Raw genomic sequence first — 20,348 nt, forward strand, 5'->3', positions numbered from 1 at the left:
AGTACACTTGCTTGTGGCACAGCTCTGCACCTAAGTAAGTTTTCTGCATCATTGCTCCACTCCTTGGGCCTGCAAGCTGGTGGGCCTACCTGCTCATGTTTTCCTCTAAAAGATGCCAGCCTCACCTGAAGTATGGCCATTTGTAACTCTTGCCTTGGTCTCTGGACCACCTGTCTCATATTAGGTGAACTCCTGCACCACCCAGGGTTGACTGGGTAAGTGGGGATGCTAGGTGGAATTAAAAGCTATTATAAAACTAGTATTTTGGACCCTCATTCGCCAACTCACTAGCTGTTATGCAGGGTTTTCTTTTTACCCCTTTCTCTTCAAGCCCTTTCCATCTCTATAATCCTATTCATCTTTTCTTCCTCTATTCTTCCCCCTGTTCCTTCTGTCTCTCCATCATCCTTATTCTTCCTTCTATTTCTCCATCCCACCCATTTTCCCTTATTATGGGGGAAATAGGACACATGTCACTACCTGGACAAGATGCATATTACAGGCAGTGTGGGGACTGCCATTATATGGAAATGAAAAATCCATGTCTTATCCAGAGGGTAGGGTGGGGGCTCCAAGAGTTCTGATGAGGGGTAGATTATCCTCATTTCTAGAGAGCAACTGCTTGACTAACAGTAGCAGCATTGTGTAGTGGATGCTTGGCACTCTGGTCCTGCCACTGTGATGGAATCATCCTAACATTTACCTATGAGTATCTTTTCCACCATTTGTAGCACTCAAGCCAGATTTAAGCTTCTGGGCTGGCCCAAGGTAACCTGATACTCCTTGGCTGGAGGTTTGTTTCGTAGCAGTCTCAAAGTAATGGGACCAGGTAAGCATAGCTATCTTACCGACACATCTACTGTATATTGCATAAATGCACTGAAGCGACTAGCCATACAGTATGAATCACTAAGAACATTTAAGGGAGATGCCAGTCGCATTCTTCACAATCAGAAAAGTCCCAGGCAGGATTAACCTGTAATTAAGTCTTGCAAGTATACTTACCTTGTCATTGTAACTAGAGTTCCTAGACAAGAGTGCAATTACCTTGTGAGGCAGCCTGCCTGTGCTATCCACCCTGGTGTACAAGAGCCCACACACTACTTGTAAGTGTTTCAATATGTGCCCTGCTTTACACAGATTGTGGCGCAGAGCACCTTCATTATCTCCAGGATCAAGAGGAGACAAAAAAGCCCTGATGGGACATATTAGCCTCACAGAGATGAGAGATGTGTTAAATGCCGGGCAGATGCAGCCTGGTGTGGGTGAGCTGCCAGTGGGTATTCCGGCCCTCCTTCTTAGCGCCTAAACCAGCAAGGGCCATAAAAGGTTAGGACAGACCTTGGAGTAAGGTTGTGGTGCAGAAAGCCAGCTGGCTGCGCTTCTTATGCCGTATAAAAGACTTTATTTCTGCCCTAGGAAACACACGGTAAGAGTAGATTGTCCCTTATTCTCAGACATGGAAAGATTTGCACGGCTGCTTATTCCACCAATGGGAGCACCACGTTGAGCAGCCAATCACAACACAGCCGGCAGTATATATAAGCGACATCAGAAGCTGCAGACAATGTATTAGTGCTTCTTGTTCTTAAATATGGCAGAAACTGCACCAGCCGTCGTTCCTCCATCAGAGGCCGCAGCCAAAAAGAAAAGGCAGCCGAAGAAAGCTGCAGGAGGAGCCAAGAAAAGCAACAAGTCTTCTGGTTCCAGTGTCTCCGAGCTGATCGTAAAAGCCGTGGCCGCCTCCCAAGAGCGCAGTGGGGTTTCTCTTGCCGCCCTGAAGAAGGCTCTGGCTGCCGGAGGCTATGATGTGGAGAAGAATAACAGCCGCGTCAAACTGGGTGTGAAAGCTTTGGTGACCAAAGGAACCCTCACCCAGGTGAAGGGCACCGGCGCTTCCGGCTCCTTCAAGCTCAACAAGAACCAGTTGGAAAACAAGAAGGCCGCCCAGAAGCCCAAGAAACCTGCGGCAAAGAAAGTGGTTAAATCCCCGAAGAAGCCCAAGAAAGCTCCGAGTGCAGCGAAGAGCCCGAAGAAGGTCAAGAAACCAACAAAAGCGGCTGCTGCCAAAAGCCCAAAGAAGCCTAAAGCCGTGAAGCCTAAGAAGGCAGCGAAGCCCAAAGCTGCCAAGAGTCCAGCCAAGAAAGCCGTGAAGCCCATAGCCGCTAAAAGTCCAGCCAAGAAAGCGGCTAAGCCCAAGAAATCTGCGGCAAAGAAGTAATGGATGAGCCGCGGCAGCCTCGCTTCCTTGTTATCACCACAAAGGCTCTTTTCAGAGCCACCCACCCTGTCTCGGCAGAGCTGAAGGCACCTTTTTGTTTCACATGTTCCGTGTCTAGAGACTATAGACCCCTAAACCTGTAAGCATCCAGGGTTTAATCATTTACTTTCTCAAACTTGGGGTATACGACACGTGATCATGCTGCCCGTTCCGATCCATGTCGTCTGTAAATCATGAGCCCCGCTCAATTTCTGTAGCCTCTTCCTGCTGAGGATGCCTGGCAAAAACTCTGGGATCACCAACACCTTCCCTATCCACTACAGGTGCTGGTACAGCAAATGTACAGTAAGGCAGGCTCTAACCAGGTGTATCTAAAATGGTCACCCGGCAGCTTAGAAATCTCCGCAGAGACTGCAGATGATCAGAGGCAAGAACGAATTCGAACTGTGTCATATTGTAAATATAAGCGTTCTGGAGAGAACGTTGGGGTCACGGGCAGGACACGCCAGTACATAAAGAAAGTAATGACATTTATTGTGTAATAGGGACACACACATCAGTATTCACATAAACGGTCTTAGTCCAGACAGTGTATTAAGGATGAGTTCATGTAGAAAACATTAATACATTGCATCAGGTGGAGTCGGGGTTACATGAAAGGATTCGCTGATTAATAGATCGCAAGTATCGAATAGCGTTGGTCTATTTATTAAACATATAATATACCACAAGTAAAAAATAAAACTTTGGAAAATTTACATTAGCCACGCATACATAATAAATATAAAAATCCTCCCATATATACAGTCTATCTAGAGATCTTATTGCATCAGGTGCCTGATATCTAGTATTCATAATAAAAAATGTATAAAGCTCCAATATCAGATAATATTCACTGGATCCTTATGAATAGAGCACTATGTACCCAAATACTTGTTTATATGTCTCCTTAATCCAGGCAGTATTGCACCGATTTTCACTAGAGAAAGTGACAATAGTTTTATGTCTTGCAATGAATTTGAAATGTAACAGTGTTGCCAAACCAGTTCAATGTAGCCACATATAAGTAGTTGTAGTGCTTTATAATTTGTTTCTACAGCCGCCTGTACATCAAATACTGCAGTTCTAAAAATAATGTGGTTTTGTATTTGAGATACCAGCAGTGAATCTGAGGGAATTAAAGTGTTTCTGTTGGTCTTTCGTGCTATAGTAAAAAGTGATATTTCAAAATGAGAAAGGGACACACCAGTGCATAATGAAAGTAATGAATGACATATTTATTAGCTAATAAGGGGTACATATAGACAAGACACCAAACAGTCTTAAGTCCATACATGTACAGTATGAAGGACGAGAAACATCAATAATTGCATCAGATGGAGTAGGACGAAAACTGATATTGTCCCAATATTATCGGTGTCACAAGGAGCAGAATGTGACGCTTACAAGGACTCCTCCCCCATAGCTCTGAGGTTTCCTATCAGGTCCGCCTGCACTGTATAAGAGGAGGACTTCGCCGCAACAGTAGAGTCAGAGAGTGAGAACATTTTGTTTCGTTGTGGTTTGTGAGAGTATTGTCCCGGAGAAACATGTCTGGTAGAGGCAAAGGCGGAAAAGGACTTGGAAAAGGAGGCGCCAAGCGGCACAGGAAAGTGCTGCGGGATAACATCCAGGGTATTACTAAGCCCGCCATCCGTCGTTTGGCCCGGAGAGGAGGTGTGAAGCGCATTTCTGGCCTCATCTATGAGGAGACCCGCGGGGTGCTGAAGGTTTTCCTGGAGAATGTGATCCGGGATGCCGTCACTTACACCGAGCACGCCAAGAGGAAAACGGTCACTGCAATGGATGTGGTGTATGCTCTGAAGCGCCAGGGCCGCACTCTCTATGGATTTGGGGGTTAAACACTGATGCGCATCCCATCCCCCACACAAAGGTCCTTTTAAGGGCCACCCATCTCTTCTATTAGAGAGCTAAAATAACGTACTAGCATTTCACTACAGTGCTTGACAGCTTTCCGACTATAACTCTAGGGAGAGGACTGACGTGGTTCTAATTTATATACTTCATAAGATTTTGTTCCATTGTATAATGCGCGTAAGTACTAGTGGTTGCTCATTCTAGTCTGATCTCTATACAGATCGATATCTGACACAAAGTTACCAAATCTAAACGGTAAACTGGCTAATAGAGGTTAGTGAATGTTTTGTTTTATACACTTTAGTGCTGGGTGAGCAGCTTCTCACGTTCTAATGCTAGAAATAGTTTAGTCATTTTGTTTCTAAAATGCCTCAAACCTCGTGTTGGTGACTGGTACTGTAGAGTCTGATGGATACAAGTAATTATCCTTTTTTTTTTTTTTTTTTTTTTTATAATCGAAGATAAACGGCTAAGGAGATGTATAAAGAGTTAACTGTAAGAATTCCATGTTCTGTTTAAAGGCACTGCAACCCTTTTGTCTGCCCGAAGAAGTGTATCTGCTCTAATATGTGAACGTGGGAAAAGAATAGTTCATTAGATCACCGAGACTACGACTAATAAAGCTGCATATTGCCCCAGTAAAATAGTATTGTCAACGTGCAATCCATGATCATAGCAAGTGACCATCATGACATTATACCAATACACGAGAGAAATCTGCTGAAAAACATGAATCTTTTATAGCTGCATACTTGGAAGCTGTACATGAAATGGACAAAGTCGTGTATGCTGGCTGCAGGGGATTCCCGTGGTTAAAGTTTAAGCAACATTGTAGCAATCGCTGACGGCTTGTTACATGTGATAAAGCTACAATGTAGGCTAGTTTCACCAAACACTACACAGAGGAATAGTCGTCTGTAACCTCAGTACTTGCAATGATGGCCGCCTCATAAATGCATCAGAAAATGTTATTCAACATTATGGGCCTGATTCATAGCTTGACGCTATGTCATCAGTGACAGCGTCTATTTGGTTACGTTAGACCATGGGCTTATTACAGAGACGGCACAAAGCCTTTGTGTCTATGTACAAAGTCAAACCATTGGACATTGCATCAGTTCTATGAAGGTGCAGAATGTCTGTTAGAGCATGGCTTGCTAATGTGGTTAAATTACATATAAATATATCAACCTCTTGTACGATTGATGAAACGGAATCAACACCTTTCCGCCCAGATAATTTATTCCTTGAAACTGACAGAGGCGGCTGCAACGATATTAACGGCGGGATTTAAAAAAAAAAAAACAATTAAAATCATACGATTACTGAACACCAATCGGTGGAGTGGGCTTGCTTACATCTTCCAATCAGCGATCATCACTACGTAAAAATAGGATTGTTAGTTGACAGATTTCTCATTCTTTTTGAGTTTGTAGTTTTTTTGTTGGAAGCATGGCCAGAACCAAGCAAACAGCTCGGAAGTCCACCGGCGGGAAAGCTCCCCGCAAACAGCTGGCAACGAAAGCCGCCCGGAAGAGCGCTCCAGCTACCGGTGGCGTGAAGAAGCCTCACCGTTACCGTCCCGGAACTGTTGCTCTCCGAGAGATCCGCCGCTACCAGAAATCCACCGAGCTGCTGATCCGTAAGCTGCCCTTCCAGCGTCTGGTGAGGGAGATCGCCCAGGACTTCAAGACCGACCTACGCTTCCAGAGCTCTGCCGTCATGGCCCTACAAGAGGCCAGCGAGGCTTATCTGGTGGGGCTCTTCGAGGACACTAACCTGTGTGCCATCCATGCCAAGAGGGTGACCATCATGCCTAAAGACATCCAGCTGGCCCGCAGGATTCGAGGGGAGAGGGCATAGATGATACTCGGCACTAGTAAACACGCAACACAAAGGCTCTTTTCAGAGCCACCAAATCTTTCGAAACGAGCTGAAGCATAAACTGCATGATAAGGTTGGTGCGATAGGCTGCTGATAAATCCTTAGCTCAGCGGGACAGATAGGAGACGAGGACCCTTTATTGGATCTGACTGTGTACTGTCATGATATTTTGGGTCACGTCAGTGAATAATTTCATCCACTTACACATACGGTCAAACTACAATGTAACTGATTATTTCCCTCGCCAAGGCTAGCTATTCTTTTTCTACAGTGAAAACTGCACTATTTCAGCCAAATCAGTGATTGTGGCTAAATCGTCACTTTGTCCACCACATCTTTTCATCCTACATATAGAATTTTACCCGACGAACATAGTAGGCTCTCTGCACTACTCTCCTACTAACTCCAAGAACTGATACGGGCGGTGTCTGACCAGAGACACCTGGGCTCCACTCTCCTGACGTTTCACACAGTAACAGGATTCTAGGTGTAAGCGTCTCACACTGGTAAGTTACTTATGCGTGTTGCCCAACCAGTCCCCTAGTTCCCCTAATCAAATTGATATAAAATGATTGTGTAGTTTGGCAATTCCCCTAAAATCTTTCTTGGGAGGTGAAGGCTTCTATGCAAGCATAGAGCAACATCTCACAGTACCGTGCACAGATCGTTTTGTAGACACACTGCCACTCTAATCCAGTCTCAATGCTGCTTGTGTATGGAAGTTATAAACCGTAGTACTAATAAAGCAAAGCAGCAACTAAAGCGCAGTTCTCTCAGCTCTCCTGGGAAGACGTGGTTGGCTCTGAAAAGAGCCTTTGTTGTGTTTTAGGGACATCGGTTCTGTGGTGGAAGTTACCCGCATCACATTACTTGCCCTTAGCTGCCTTGTGACTCTCAGTTTTCTTGGGCAGCAGCACGGCCTGGATGTTGGGCAGGACTCCTCCCTGGGCGATGGTCACCCCACCCAGCAGCTTGTTTAACTCCTCATCGTTGCGCACGGCGAGCTGCAGGTGGCGGGGGATGATGCGGGTCTTCTTGTTGTCACGGGCGGCGTTCCCTGCAAGCTCCAGGATCTCAGCCGTCAGGTATTCGAGTACTGCAGCCAAATACACCGGGGCCCCGGCACCAACACGCTCAGCATAGTTTCCCTTTCTCAGTAGACGGTGAACGCGACCAACCGGGAACTGGAGACCGGCCCGAGATGAACGAGTCTTGGCTTTAGCCCGGGTCTTGCCGCCTTGTTTTCCTCTTCCAGACATGATGAGGTACTAGCGTAAATAAACTCTCGTTAAAACTGCGCAATAAATGTGTTTCTATTATAATCCAGCCCTACTCCTTATATACACACACACGAAGGTATCCAAAGTTTTGCTCTGTGATTGGTCCTCTTTTCACAGTGCAAAATGCAGCTCAAGCTCATGCACAAACCAATCAGCATGTAGAGGGTGGAGTTATGATGTCGCTGAAAATAAACGTTTACCCAATAGTGCAGCCAGAAGACTGAAGCCTCATTTGCATGGGGTGCCTATAAATAGAGCAGATCTGGCCTCGATTAGCAGCACATTTTTTCTATTGTTCCTGTAGAAATTGGTTTAGTTAATTAATAATGCCTGATCCCCGAAGTCTGCTCCGGCGGCCAAGAAAGGCTCTAAGAAAGCGGTGACCAAGATCCAGAAAAAAGACCAGGAAGGAGAGTTACGCTATTTACGTTTACAAGGTGCTGAAACAGGTGCACCCTGATACCGGCATCTCCTCCAAGGCTATGGGCATCATGAACTCCTTTGTGAATGATATCTTTGAGCGCATTGCAGGGGAATCTTCCCGCCTGGCTCATTACAACAAGCGCTCCACCATCACCTCCCGGGAGATCCAGACCGCTGTACGCCTGCTGTTACCGGGTGAGCTGGCCAAGCACGCAGTGTCCGAGGGCACCAAGGCCGTCACCAAATACACCAGCGCCAAGTGAACACACCAATCCCACATGAACACAAAGGCTCTTCTAAGAGCCACCCATCTCCTCCCTAAACGGGCTGTAACAATCGCAGTTTGTGCTGTCTCTACTGCTTACACATGGCTGAATGGCAGTAACCGAGGTTATATAGACTGATTTTCTTCTGACCGTATACACACACCCTCCAGCTTTAAATTTAATGTACATGAAAATTAACACTCGCTTTGTTTGAAAAGAAATAATTACAATTGATCTCTGAAAGAATACAAACATGTAATTACAACCCTTGATTGATTAAAATATGGATAAGAGAATAACAGCACATTATCCACATCATACTGTATACTGGAAATAACTATATTGGTATAGATTTATAATGATAATTTAATCTTGAATCCTGTTTTCACTGGCAGCGGAATTGTTAGGAATTGTTAGGATCGGTGTGGTTGGCCTGCTGCTGATTTTCAAGGACTTAGAAAAAGTTAAATATTTCTGAATTTGAAATCGTATTCATAGTAAAAAGAACTTGCAACAGTATCCATTACAAACAGTCTCAGGCAGCTGAGATGATAGAATTAAAGTTACGCTGTGGCTGATTTTCAGAGACTGCAATTTAATGGTGATAAGTAGCCTCACAGAGAACTATGTCCTGTCTTTAGAAAAGAAAGGGAGTAATGCAGAAGGCTCCTCCTCTCAAATATGTCTTCCATCAGGTCCGCATTCATCTTAAGACATGGCAGCTGGTACACGTGCTGCTTATTCTAGCTTGGTGCTGATCTGTAGCAGTTTGCAAGATGTCACGGAAAGGCAAAGGTGATAAGGGACTCGGGAAAGGTGGAGCCTAGCGTCATAGGAAGGTGCTGCGGGATAACATCCAGGGTATCACAAAGCCCGCCATCCGACGTCTAGGCCGGAGAGGAGGCGTGAAGCGCAGTTCTGGCCTCATCTATGAGGAGACCCGCGGGGTGCTGAAAGTATTTCTGGAGAATGTGATCCGGACGCCGTCACTTACACCGAGCACGCCAAGGGGAAGACTGTGACCGGTATGGATGTGGTCTATGCTCTCAAGCGCCAGGGCCGCACTCTGTAAGGCTTTGGAGGTTAAATAGCTCCAGATGATCTAGTTTTCAAAAACCCTTACTAAGGCCATTTTAAGGGCCACCTACAATAATCCAAATGAGCTTGATGAACATGTAGATTTTCATTTTTGCGAGCAGGTCCTCCCTACCTATATATCTGTCTGTTATTACCCAGTTTTGTTCTATTAATGTTTACAATTGTAAAGCGCAACGGAATATGCTGCGCTATATAAGAAACTGTTAATAAATAATAATAATTTTTTTTTAGACTGTATGCATTGTCAACGCTGGAGTCATACTGAACAGCCTAAAATTTATTTTGTTGTAAATAAGAATACGGTTGATCAGTGGCGTAACTAGGGTATTTGGAGCCCCGGGCAAATTTGAAAAGGGAGCCCCCCCACCCCCGATGTGCAGACGCAGGAAAAAAATGGGCGTGGTCACTTAAAAATGGGGCGTGTCAACATGACACACCCCTTTATTTTCACGCTGAACATTCCTATCCATATGCAACCTTAACCCCAGTAGTACCCCTTATACAGTACCCCCAGTATGCAGTTGTGGTCCCTGTTATGCAGGCCCATAGTAGTGCCCCTTATACAGTATCCCCAGTAGTTGTCCCCCTTATACAGCCCCCAATTATTTCCCCTTAGTCAGTACCCTCAGTAGTGGCCCCCCCAAATGCAGTGCCCCATGTAGTGTTCCCTCTTATGCAGTGCCCCCAGTAGCAGTCCCCACAATGCAGTGCGCCATGTAACGGTATCCCCTTATGCAGTGCCCTTTATATAGTGCCCCCAGTAGTAGTCCCCCCCCCTTCCTATTATTGCCCCCAGTAGTGGTCCCCCCAGTGCAGTGCCTCTAGTAGTAGGCCCCTTTTATAATGCCCCCAGTGGTAGTTACCCCCCCAAGTAGTAGTCCCCAGTAGAGGTTCCCCCTCCCGATTAAGTGCCCCCAGTAGTAGCCCCCCCCAGTAGAGGTTCTCCCATTAATGGTGCCCCCAGTAGTAGCTACCCCTCCCAGTTGTGCCCCCACCCCCAGTAGAGGTCCCCCCAGTAGTAGCCACCCCCCTCCCCCTTTGTGCCCCCAGTAGTGCAGACAGGTTTAAAAAAAATAAATAAATAAAAAAAAATATATAAAAATATACTTACCTGAATCCACACTGCTGCTGCTCCGGTCAGCGACACCGCTCCTGCCGCCGCCCGCCAGTCCTCCCAGGCTGGCGCGCTCAGCATTGTGGGAGAGACGTCATGATGTCATGACGTCTGTCCCATTACCCACTGCAGGAGCCGGATGGAAGCCCGGCTCTTGCAGTGGGTGCTGCAGCAGTCAATGAGAGTCTATCTGACTCTCATTGGCTGCTGTTTAACACATGCATCGCCGCCAGCGCTGGCGGCGATGCGTGTGTTATGCACAGCCTGAGCCCGCCACCTAGCGCTATTGGGCAAGCACTCAGGGGGAGGGAACGGGCTCAGCTGTGCAGCACAGGACCGGCGCTCGAAGCCTAGCACCGGTCCTGTCTAAATGTGTAGCGCTGGCTGCACTCACTGCGGTCAGCGCTACACTGGTGGCTAACTAGGGCGGGCCGGACCGTGGCCGGCGGCGCCCCCTGCGCCGCCGGGCCCACGGCGCCGAGGGCACGCACCCTGCCCGGCCCCCCTAGTTACACCACTGCGGTTGATTTTCAGCTATCGTGCAGTTTGTTCATCATTAATGATTACTGCAAAGGTAATTATATTTATATGGCACCACAAGTGTTCCGCAGAACCTTTTAAAGTGCATAAACAAGTGAACAAGAAATCAGTGACTTGCAGGACATGGACATGGGGTTTATATACACATTGCTGTATAAGCGATCGTAACACTCTTAGCAGCTGGGCGCCAGTGACGTACTGTTAGGTGGTGCCTAACCCTACTGGTGGCCGCTAATTCTTGTATCTTCAAATGCATGTAATTGAAACATGAATTCCATTTGAAAAAGGGATCCTGATGTGACCTTTACTGCCGAGCAGGATTGTTATTTACCAGCATTGGTGCCCCAAAAATCTTTTGGCGTATCCCAGTTCGTGATCCCTTTATCCTTTCCCCATTACCTGCTCTGCAGTTTCTCTGCAGACTCCCTGCACTCTGGACCCAAATTCAACCATGCCATCATGGGTTGGGGAACTGATTCAGGTCTTGTCCTCAAGATGTTTCTTGCTAGTCGTGCCCTCGTGTCAGTTGGCATCTGGTGTTGTCCAGTTTGTGCTTCCCTCTCTACTTGATGTCCCAGGGATGTATAAACACCTGAGAGGGCAGTGTGCAGCGGGCACCCTCTGTGCAGCGGGTTCCCTAGCCCCTCATCTTAACTTGCTCCGACAAACAAAGTGGATCCCTTCTCTTGTAAAAAGCCATCTTCCTGGTGATATTCGTAAAGATGACGCATACTCACAAGAGAGCACAGGTTCTGGAAGCATGCCAGAGTCTTTGCTTCTACTGTGCAGTACCATTTTCCCAATGATGTCACTTTGAAAATGGCACGGTCCTACTTGCCGGAGAAAGGTAACTATACTTTGGGTACACACCCTGCACCCATTATAAATATGCCTATGTGCCCTCCACTCCAGGATACTGACCCACTCCTCTCAACACTGATCATCTCCTCTTAACATGGCTTCAGGCCTGCCTCAGACCACATCTGGGCCTGCCGTCATTGGTTAAGGCCAGAGCTGAAGCATGGTAATTTGGAATAGAAATCTCCTCACAGCACTGCATCCTCAATGGATCTCTGCTGGCCCAATGCTTCTTCCAGTGGTTCTGATACTCCGGTCCTCTGCCTCTAGTCTAAGGATTCAGCCTTGAGGTTCAAGTTTGACATTCTCCTGCTGTTCATCCATGACATCCAGTCCTTCATCTCCAGAAACTTGCTCATTCTTCAGTACACTTGCTTGTGGCACAGCTCTGCACCTAAGTAAGTTTTCTGCATCGTTGCTCCACTCCTTGGGCCTGCAAGCTGGTGGGCCTACCTGCTCATGTTTTCCTCTAAAAGATGCCAGCCTCACCTGAAGTATGGCCATTTGTAACTCTTGCCTTGGTCTCTGGACCACCTGTCTCATATTAGGTGAACTCCTGCACCACCCAGGGTTGACTGGGTAAGTGGGGATGCTAGGTGGAATTAAAAGCTATTATAAAACTAGTATTTTGGACCCTCATTCACCAACTCACTAGCTGTTATGCAGGGTTTTCTTTTTACCCCTTTCTCTTCAAGCCCTTTCCATCTCTATAATCCTATTCATCTTTTCTTCCTCTATTCTTCCCCCTGTTCCTTCTGTCTCTCCATCATCCTTATTCTTCCTTCTATTTCTCCATCCCACCCATTTTCCCTTATTATGGGGGAAATAGGACACATGTCACTACCTGGACAAGATGCATATTACAGGCAGTGTGGGGACTGCCATTATATGGAAATGAAAAATCCATGTCTTATCCAGAGGGTAGGGTGGGGGCTCCAAGAGTTCTGATGAGGGGAAGGTTATCCTCATTTCTAGAGAGCAACTGCTTGACTAACAGTAGCAGCATTGTGTAGTGGATGCTTGGCACTCTGGTCCTGCCACTGTGATGGAATCATCCTAACATTTACCTATGAGTATCTTTTCCACCATTTGTAGCACTCAAGCCAGATTTAAGCTTCTGGGCTGGCCCAAGGTAACCTGATACTCCTTGGCTGGAGGTTTGTTTCGTAGCAGTCTCAAAGTAATGGGACCAGGTAAGCATAGCTATCTTACCGACACATCTACTGTATATTGCATAAATGCACTGAAGCGACTAGCCATACAGTATGAATCACTAAGAACATTTAAGGGAGATGCCAGTCGCATTCTTCACAATCAGAAAAGTCCCAGGCAGGATTAACCTGTAATTAAGTCTTGCAAGTATACTTACCTTGTCATTGTAACTAGAGTTCCTAGACAAGAGTGCAATTACCTTGTGAGGCAGCCTGCCTGTGCTATCCACCCTGGTGTACAAGAGCCCACACACTACTTGTAAGTGTTTCAATATGTGCCCTGCTTTGCACAGATTGTGGCGCAGAGCACCTTCATTATCTCCAGGATCAAGAGGAGACAAAAAAGCCCTGATGGGACATATTAGCCTCACAGAGATGAGAGATGTGTTAAATGCCGGGCAGATGCAGCCTGGTGTGGGTGAGCTGCCAGTGGGTATTCCGGCCCTCCTTCTTAGCGCCTAAACCAGCAAGGGCCATAAAAGGTTAGGACAGACCTTGGAGTAAGGTTGTGGTGCAGAAAGCCAGCTGGCTGCTCTTCTTATGCCGTATAAAAGACTTTATTTCTGCCCTAGGAAACACACGGTAAGAGTAGATTGTCCCTTATTCTCAGACATGGAAAGATTTGCACGGCTGCTTATTCCACCAATGGGAGCACCACGTTGAGCAGCCAATCACAACACAGCCGGCAGTATATATAAGCGACATCAGAAGCTGCGGACAATGTATTAGTGCTTCTTGTTCTTAAATATGGCAGAAACTGCACCAGCCGTCGTTCCTCCATCAGAGGCCGCAGCCAAAAAGAAAAGGCAGCCGAAGAAAGCTGCAGGAGGAGCCAAGAAAAGCAACAAGTCTTCTGGTTCCAGTGTCTCCGAGCTGATCGTAAAAGCCGTGGCCGCCTCCCAAGAGCGCAGTGGGGTTTCTCTTGCCGCCCTGAAGAAGGCTCTGGCTGCCGGAGGCTATGATGTGGAGAAGAATAACAGCCGCGTCAAACTGGGTGTGAAAGCTTTGGTGACCAAAGGAACCCTCACCCAGGTGAAGGGCACCGGCGCTTCCGGCTCCTTCAAGCTCAACAAGAACCAGTTGGAAAGCAAGAAGGCCGCCCAGAAGCCCAAGAAACCTGCGGCAAAGAAAGTGGTTAAATCCCCGAAGAAGCCCAAGAAAGCTCCGAGTGCAGCGAAGAGCCCGAAGAAGGTCAAGAAACCAACAAAAGCGGCTGCTGCCAAAAGCCCAAAGAAGCCTAAAGCCGTGAAGCCTAAGAAGGCGGCTAAGAAGGCAGCGAAGCCCAAAGCTGCCAAGAGTCCAGCCAAGAAAGCCGTGAAGCCCATAGCCGCTAAAAGTCCAGCCAAGAAAGCGGCTAAGCCCAAGAAATCTGCGGCAAAGAAGTAATGGATGAGCCGCGGCAGCCTCGCTTCCTTGTTATCACCACAAAGGCTCTTTTCAGAGCCACCCACCCTGTCTCGGCAGAGCTGAAGGCACCTTTTTGTTTCACATGTTCCGTGTCTAGAGACTATAGACCCCTAAACCTGTAAGCATCCAGGGTTTAATCATTTACTTTCTCAAACTTGGGGTATACGACACGTGATCATGCTGCCCGTTCCGATCCATGTCGTCTGTAAATCATGAGCCCCGCTCAATTTCTGTAGCCTCTTCCTGCTGAGGATGCCTGGCAAAAACTCTGGGATCACCAACACCTTCCCCATCCACTACAGGTGCTGGTACAGCAAATGTACAGTAAGGCAGGCTCTAACCAGGTGTATCTAAAATGGTCACCCGGCAGTTTAGAAATCTCCGCAGAGACTGCAGATGATCAGAGGCAAGAACGAATTCGAACTGTGTCATATTATAAATATAAGCGTTCTGGAGAGAACGTTGGGGTCACGGGCAGGACACGCCAGTACATAAAGAAAGTAATGACATTTATTGTGTAATAGGGACACACACATCAGTATTCACATAAACGGTCTTAGTCCAGACAGTGTATTAAGGATGAGTTCATGTAGAAAACATTAATACATTGCATCAGGTGGAGTCGGGGTTACATGAAAGGATTCGCTGATTAATAGATCGCAAGTATCGAATAGCGTTGGTCTATTTATTAAACATATAATATACCACAAGTAAAAAATAAAACTTTGGAAAATTTACATTAGCCACGCATACATAATAAATATAAAAATCCTCCCATATATACAGTCTATCTAGAGATCTTATTGCATCAGGTGCCTGATATCTAGTATTCATAATAAAAAATGTATAAAGCTCCAATATCAGATAATATTCACTGGATCCTTATGAATAGAGCACTATGTACCCAAATACTTGTTTATATGTCTCCTTAATCCAGGCAGTATTGCACCGATTTTCACTAGAGAAAGTGCCAATAGTTTTATGTCTTGCAATGAATTTGAAATGTAACAGTGTTGCCAAACCAGTTCAATGTAGCCACATATAAGTAGTTGTAGTGCTTTATAATTTGTTTCTACAGCCGCCTGTACATCAAATACTGCAGTTCTAAAAATAATGTGGATTTGTATTTGAGATACCAGCAGTGAATCTGAGGGAATTAAAGTGTTTCTGTTGGTCTTTCGTGCTATAGTAAAAAGTGATATTTCAAAATGAGAAAGGGACACACCAGTGCATAATGAAAGTAATGAATGACATATTTATTAGCTAATAAGGGGTACATATAGACAAGACACCAAACAGTCTTAAGTCCATACATGTACAGTATGAAGGACGAGAAACATCAATAATTGCATCAGATGGAGTAGGACGAAAACTGATATTGTCCCAATATTATCGGTGTCACAAGGAGCAGAATGTGACGCTTACAAGGACTCCTCCCCCATAGCTCTGAGGTTTCCTATCAGGTCCGCCTGCACTGTATAAGAGGAGGACTTCGCCGCAACAGTAGAGTCAGAGAGTGAGAACATTTTGTTTCGTTGTGGTTTGTGAGAGTATTGTCCCGGAGAAACATGTCTGGTAGAGGCAAAGGCGGAAAAGGACTCGGAAAAGGAGGCGCCAAGCGGCACAGGAAAGTGCTGCGGGATAACATCCAGGGTATTACTAAGCCCGCCATCCGTCGTTTGGCCCGGAGAGGAGGTGTGAAGCGCATTTCTGGCCTCATCTATGAGGAGACCCGCGGGGTGCTGAAGGTTTTCCTGGAGAATGTGATCCGGGATGCCGTTACTTACACCGAGCACGCCAAGCGGAAAACGGTCACCGCTATGGATGTGGTCTATGCTCTGAAGCGCCAGGGCCGCACTCTCTATGGATTTGGGGGTTGAACACTGATGCGCATCCTATCCCCCACACAAAGGTCCTTTTAAGGGCCACCCATCTCTTCTATTAGAGAGCTAAAATAACGTACTAGCATTTCACTACAGTGCTTGACAGCTTTCCGACTATAACTCTAGGGAGAGGACTGACGTGGTTCTAATTTATATACTTCATAAGTTTTTGTTCCATTGTATAATGCGCGTAAGTACTAGTGGTTGCTCATTCTAGTCTGATCTCTATACAGATCGATATCTGACACAAAGTTACCAAATCTAAACGGTACAGCTGGCTAATAGAGGTTAGTGAATGTTTTGTTTTATACACTTTAGTGCTGGGTGAGCAGCTTCTCACGTTCTAATACTAGAAATAGTTTAGTCATTTTGTTTCTAAAATGCCTCAAACCTCGTGTTGGTGACTGGTACTGTAGAGTCTGATGGATACAAGTAATTATCTTTTTTTTTTTTTTTTATAATCGAAGATAAACGGCTAAGGAGATGTATAAAGAGTTAACTGTAAGAATTCCATATTCTGTTTAAAGGCACTGCAACCCTTTTGTCTGCCCGAAGAAGTGTATCTGCTCTAATATGTGAACGTGGGAAAAGAATAGTTCATTAGATCACCGAGACTACGACTAATAAAGCTGCATATTGCCCCAGTAAAATAGTATTGTCAACGTGCAATCCATGATCATAGCAAGTGACCATCATGACATTATACCAATACACGAGAGAAATCTGCTGAAAAACATGAATCTTTTATAGCTGCATACTTGGAAGCTGTACATGAAATGGACAAAGTCGTGTATGTTGGCTGCAGGGGATTCCCGTGGTTAAAGTTTAAGCAACATTGTAGCAATCGCTGACGGCTTGTTACATGTGATAAAGCTACAATGTAGGCTAGTTTCACCAAACACTACACAAAGGAATAGTCGTCTGAAAACCTCAGTACTTGCAATGATGGCCGCCTCATAAATGCATCAGAAAATGTTATTCAACATTATGGGCCTGATTCATAGCTTGACGCTATGTCATCAGTGACAGCGTCTATTTGGTTACGTTAGACCATGGGCTTATTACTGAGACGGCACAAAGCCTTTGTGTCTGTGTACAAAGTCAAACCATTGGACATTGCATCAGTTCTATGAAGGTGCAGCATGTCTGTTAGAGCATGGCTTGCTAATGTGGTTAAATTACATATAAATATATCAACCTCTTGTACGATTGATGAAAAGGAATCAACACCTTTCCGCCCAGATAATTTATTCCTTGAAACTGACAGAGGCGGCTGCAACGATATTAGCGGCGGGATTTAAAAAAAAAAACAATTAAAATCATACGATTACTGAACACCAATCGGTGGAGTGGGCTTGCTTACATCTTCCAATCAGCGATCATCACTACGTAAAAATAGGATTGTTAGTAGACAGATTTCTCATTCTTTTTGAGTTTGTAGTTTTTTTGTTGGAAGCATGGCCAGGACCAAGCAAACAGCTCGGAAGTCCACCGGCGGGAAAGCTCCCCGCAAACAGCTGGCAACGAAAGCCGCCCGGAAGAGCGCTCCAGCTACAGGTGGCGTGAAGAAGCCTCACCGATACCGTCCCGGAACTGTTGCTCTCCGAGAGATCCGCCGCTACCAGAAATCCACCGAGTTGCTGATCCGTAAGCTGCCCTTCCAGCGTCTGGTGAGGGAGATCGCCCAGGACTTCAAGACCGACCTACGCTTCCAGAGCTCTGCCGTCATGGCCCTACAAGAGGCCAGCGAGGCTTATCTGGTGGGGCTCTTCGAGGACACTAACCTGTGTGCCATCCATGCCAAGAGGGTGACCATCATGCCTAAAGACATCCAGCTGGCCCGCAGGATTCGAGGGGAGAGGGCATAGATGATACTCGGCACTAGTAAACACGCAACACAAAGGCTCTTTTCAGAGCCACCAAATCTTTCGAAACGAGCTGAAGCATAAACTGCATGTTAAGGTTGGTGCGATAGGCTGCTGATAAATCCTTAGCTCAGCGGGACAGATAGGAGACGAGGACCCTTTATTGGATCTGACTGTGTACTGTCATGATATTTTGGGTCACGTCAGTGAATAATTTCATCCACTTACACATACGGTCAAACTACAATGTAACTGATTATTTCCCTCGCCAAGGCTAGCTATTCTTTTTCTACAGTGAAAACTGCACTATTTCAGCCAAATCAGTGATTGTGGCTAAATCGTCACTTTGTCCACCACATCTTTTCATCCTACATATAGAATTTTACCCGACGAACATAGTAGGCTCTCTGCACTACTCTCCTACTAACTCCAAGAACTGATACGGGCGGTGTCTGACCAGAGACACCTGGGCTCCACTCTCCTGACGTTTCACACAGTAACAGGATTCTAGGTGTAAGCGTCTCACACTGGTAAGTTACTTATGCGTGTTGCCCAACCAGTCCCCTAGTTCCCCTAATCAAATTGATATAAAATGATTGTGTAGTTTGGCAATTCCCCTAAAATCTTTCTTGGGAGGTGAAGGCTTCTATGCAAGCATAGAGCAACATCTCACAGTACCGTGCACAGATCGTTTTGTAGACACACTGCCACTCTAATCCAGTCTCAATGCTGCTTGTGTATGGAAGTTATAAACCGTAGTACTAATAAAGCAAAGCAGCAACTAAAGCGCAGTTTTCTCAGCTCTCCTGGGAAGACGTGGTTGGCTCTGAAAAGAGCCTTTGTTGTGTTTTAGGGACATCAGTTCTGTGGTGGAAGTTACCCGCATCACATTACTTGCCCTTAGCTGCCTTGTGGCTCTCAGTTTTCTTGGGCAGCAGCACGGCCTGGATGTTGGGCAGGACTCCTCCTTGGGCGATGGTCACCCCACCCAGCAGCTTGTTTAACTCCTCATCGTTGCGCACGGCGAGCTGCAGGTGGCGGGGGATGATGCGGGTCTTCTTGTTGTCACGGGCGGCGTTCCCTGCAAGCTCTAGAATCTCAGCAGTCAGGTATTCGAGTACTGCAGCCAAATACACCGGGGCCCCGGCACCAACACGCTCGGCATAGTTTCCCTTTCTCAGTAGACGGTGAACGCGACCAACCGGGAACTGGAGACCGGCCCGAGATGAACGAGTCTTGGCTTTAGCCCGGGTCTTGCCGCCTTGTTTTCCTCTTCCAGACATGATGAGGTACTAGCGTAAATAAACTCTCGTTAAAACTGCGCAATAAATGTGTTTCTATTATAATCCAGCCCTACTCCTTATATACACACACACATGTATCCAAAGTTTTGCTCTGTGATTGGTCCTCTTTTCACAGTGCGAAATGCAGCTCAAGTTCATGCACAAACCAATCAGCATGTAGAGTGTGGAGTTATGATGTCGCTGCAAATTAACGTATACCCAATAGTGCAGCCAGAAGACTGAAGCCTCATTTGCATGGGGTGCCTATAAATAGAGTAGATCTGGGCTAGATTAGCAACACATTTTCTCTTTTGTTCCTGGATATATTGGTTTGGTTGGTTAAGAATGCCTGATCTCCCGAAGTCTGCTCCGGCGGCCAAGAAAGGCTCTAAGAAAGCGGTGACCAAGACCCAGAAGAAAGACGGGAAGAAGCGTAGGAAGACCAGGAAGGAGAGTTACGCTATTTACGTTTACAAGGTGCTAAAACAGGTGCACCCTGATACCGGCATCTCCTCCAAGGCTATGGGCATCATGAACTCCTTTGTGAATGATATCTTTGAGCGCATTGCAGGGGAATCTTCCCGCCTGGCTCATTACAACAAGCGCTCCACCATCACCTCCCGGGAGATCCAGACCGCTGTACGCCTGCTGTTACCGGGTGAGCTGGCCAAGCACGCAGTGTCCGAGGGCACCAAGGCCGTCACCAAATACACCAGCGCCAAGTGAACACACCAATCCCACATGAACACAAAGGCTCTTCTAAGAGCCACCCATCTCCTCCCTAAACGGGCTGTAACAATCGCAGTTTGTGCTGTCTCTACTCCCTACACATGGCTGAATGGCAGTAACCGAGGTTATATAGACTGATTTTCTTCTGACCGTATACACACACCCTCCAGCTTTAAATTTAATGTACATGAAAATTAACACTCGCTTTGTTTGAAAAAAATAATTACAATTGATCTCTGAAAGAATACAAACATGTAATTACAACCCTTGATTGATTAAAATCTGGATAAGAGAATAACAGCACATTATCCACATCATACTGTATACTGGAAATAACTATATTGGTATAGATTTATAATGATAATTTAA

General features: G+C 46.2%; 9 protein-coding genes across 9 annotated transcripts; 7 read left to right on the forward strand and 2 right to left on the reverse strand.

The window, feature by feature from the left end:
* Nucleotides 1-1,587: 1,587 nt before the first annotated feature.
* LOC148515168 (uncharacterized) lies at nt 1,588-2,285 on the forward strand. Its single transcript, XM_088480480.1, has one exon. It carries the CDS (start codon nt 1,595-1,597, stop codon nt 2,219-2,221), a length of 627 nt encoding a protein of 208 aa, XP_088336606.1. The 5' UTR covers nt 1,588-1,594; the 3' UTR covers nt 2,222-2,285.
* A 1,525-nt stretch (nt 2,286-3,810) lies between these two features.
* On the forward strand, nt 3,811-4,122 carry LOC148515169 (histone H4). The gene has a single exon (XM_088480412.1). The coding sequence runs from the start codon at nt 3,811-3,813 to the stop codon at nt 4,120-4,122; it is 312 nt and encodes a 103-aa protein (XP_088336538.1).
* A 1,426-nt stretch (nt 4,123-5,548) lies between these two features.
* On the forward strand, nt 5,549-6,057 carry LOC148515170 (histone H3). The gene has a single exon (XM_088480481.1). It carries the CDS (start codon nt 5,591-5,593, stop codon nt 5,999-6,001), a length of 411 nt encoding a protein of 136 aa, XP_088336607.1. The 5' UTR covers nt 5,549-5,590; the 3' UTR covers nt 6,002-6,057.
* Nucleotides 6,058-6,621: 564 nt separating this feature from the next.
* LOC148515171 (histone H2A type 1-like) lies at nt 6,622-7,320 on the reverse strand. Its single transcript, XM_088480482.1, has one exon. It carries the CDS (start codon nt 7,279-7,281, stop codon nt 6,889-6,891), a length of 393 nt encoding a protein of 130 aa, XP_088336608.1. The 5' UTR covers nt 7,282-7,320; the 3' UTR covers nt 6,622-6,888.
* Nucleotides 7,321-13,551: 6,231 nt separating this feature from the next.
* Nucleotides 13,552-14,262, forward strand: LOC148515172 (uncharacterized). Its single transcript, XM_088480483.1, has one exon. It carries the CDS (start codon nt 13,560-13,562, stop codon nt 14,196-14,198), a length of 639 nt encoding a protein of 212 aa, XP_088336609.1. The 5' UTR covers nt 13,552-13,559; the 3' UTR covers nt 14,199-14,262.
* A 1,525-nt stretch (nt 14,263-15,787) lies between these two features.
* Nucleotides 15,788-16,099, forward strand: LOC148515173 (histone H4). The gene has a single exon (XM_088480413.1). The coding sequence runs from the start codon at nt 15,788-15,790 to the stop codon at nt 16,097-16,099; it is 312 nt and encodes a 103-aa protein (XP_088336539.1).
* Nucleotides 16,100-17,548: 1,449 nt separating this feature from the next.
* Nucleotides 17,549-18,026, forward strand: LOC148515174 (histone H3). The gene has a single exon (XM_088480484.1). It carries the CDS (start codon nt 17,560-17,562, stop codon nt 17,968-17,970), a length of 411 nt encoding a protein of 136 aa, XP_088336610.1. The 5' UTR covers nt 17,549-17,559; the 3' UTR covers nt 17,971-18,026.
* Nucleotides 18,027-18,786: 760 nt separating this feature from the next.
* Nucleotides 18,787-19,307, reverse strand: LOC148515175 (histone H2A type 1-like). Its single transcript, XM_088480485.1, has one exon. The coding sequence runs from the start codon at nt 19,248-19,250 to the stop codon at nt 18,858-18,860; it is 393 nt and encodes a 130-aa protein (XP_088336611.1). The 5' UTR covers nt 19,251-19,307; the 3' UTR covers nt 18,787-18,857.
* Nucleotides 19,308-19,564: 257 nt separating this feature from the next.
* On the forward strand, nt 19,565-20,020 carry LOC148515176 (histone H2B 1.1-like). Its single transcript, XM_088480486.1, has one exon. It carries the CDS (start codon nt 19,596-19,598, stop codon nt 19,974-19,976), a length of 381 nt encoding a protein of 126 aa, XP_088336612.1. The 5' UTR covers nt 19,565-19,595; the 3' UTR covers nt 19,977-20,020.
* Nucleotides 20,021-20,348: the final 328 nt, after the last annotated feature.

Source organism: Taudactylus pleione, unplaced genomic scaffold, assembly GCF_031769625.1.
Source record: "Taudactylus pleione unplaced genomic scaffold, aTauple2 ptg000253l, whole genome shotgun sequence".
In the NCBI taxonomy this organism is placed as follows: Eukaryota; Metazoa; Chordata; class Amphibia; order Anura; family Myobatrachidae; genus Taudactylus; species Taudactylus pleione.

Bases quoted from the DNA above. Each gene is read 5' to 3' on its own strand.
- LOC148515168 (XM_088480480.1), top strand. From the start codon at position 1,595: ATGGCAGAAACTGCACCAGCCGTCGTTCCTCCATCAGAGGCCGCAGCC.
- LOC148515169 (XM_088480412.1), top strand. From the start codon at position 3,811: ATGTCTGGTAGAGGCAAAGGCGGAAAAGGACTTGGAAAAGGAGGCGCC.
- LOC148515170 (XM_088480481.1), top strand. From the start codon at position 5,591: ATGGCCAGAACCAAGCAAACAGCTCGGAAGTCCACCGGCGGGAAAGCT.
- LOC148515171 (XM_088480482.1), bottom strand. From the start codon at position 7,281: ATGTCTGGAAGAGGAAAACAAGGCGGCAAGACCCGGGCTAAAGCCAAG.
- LOC148515172 (XM_088480483.1), top strand. From the start codon at position 13,560: ATGGCAGAAACTGCACCAGCCGTCGTTCCTCCATCAGAGGCCGCAGCC.
- LOC148515173 (XM_088480413.1), top strand. From the start codon at position 15,788: ATGTCTGGTAGAGGCAAAGGCGGAAAAGGACTCGGAAAAGGAGGCGCC.
- LOC148515174 (XM_088480484.1), top strand. From the start codon at position 17,560: ATGGCCAGGACCAAGCAAACAGCTCGGAAGTCCACCGGCGGGAAAGCT.
- LOC148515175 (XM_088480485.1), bottom strand. From the start codon at position 19,250: ATGTCTGGAAGAGGAAAACAAGGCGGCAAGACCCGGGCTAAAGCCAAG.
- LOC148515176 (XM_088480486.1), top strand. From the start codon at position 19,596: ATGCCTGATCTCCCGAAGTCTGCTCCGGCGGCCAAGAAAGGCTCTAAG.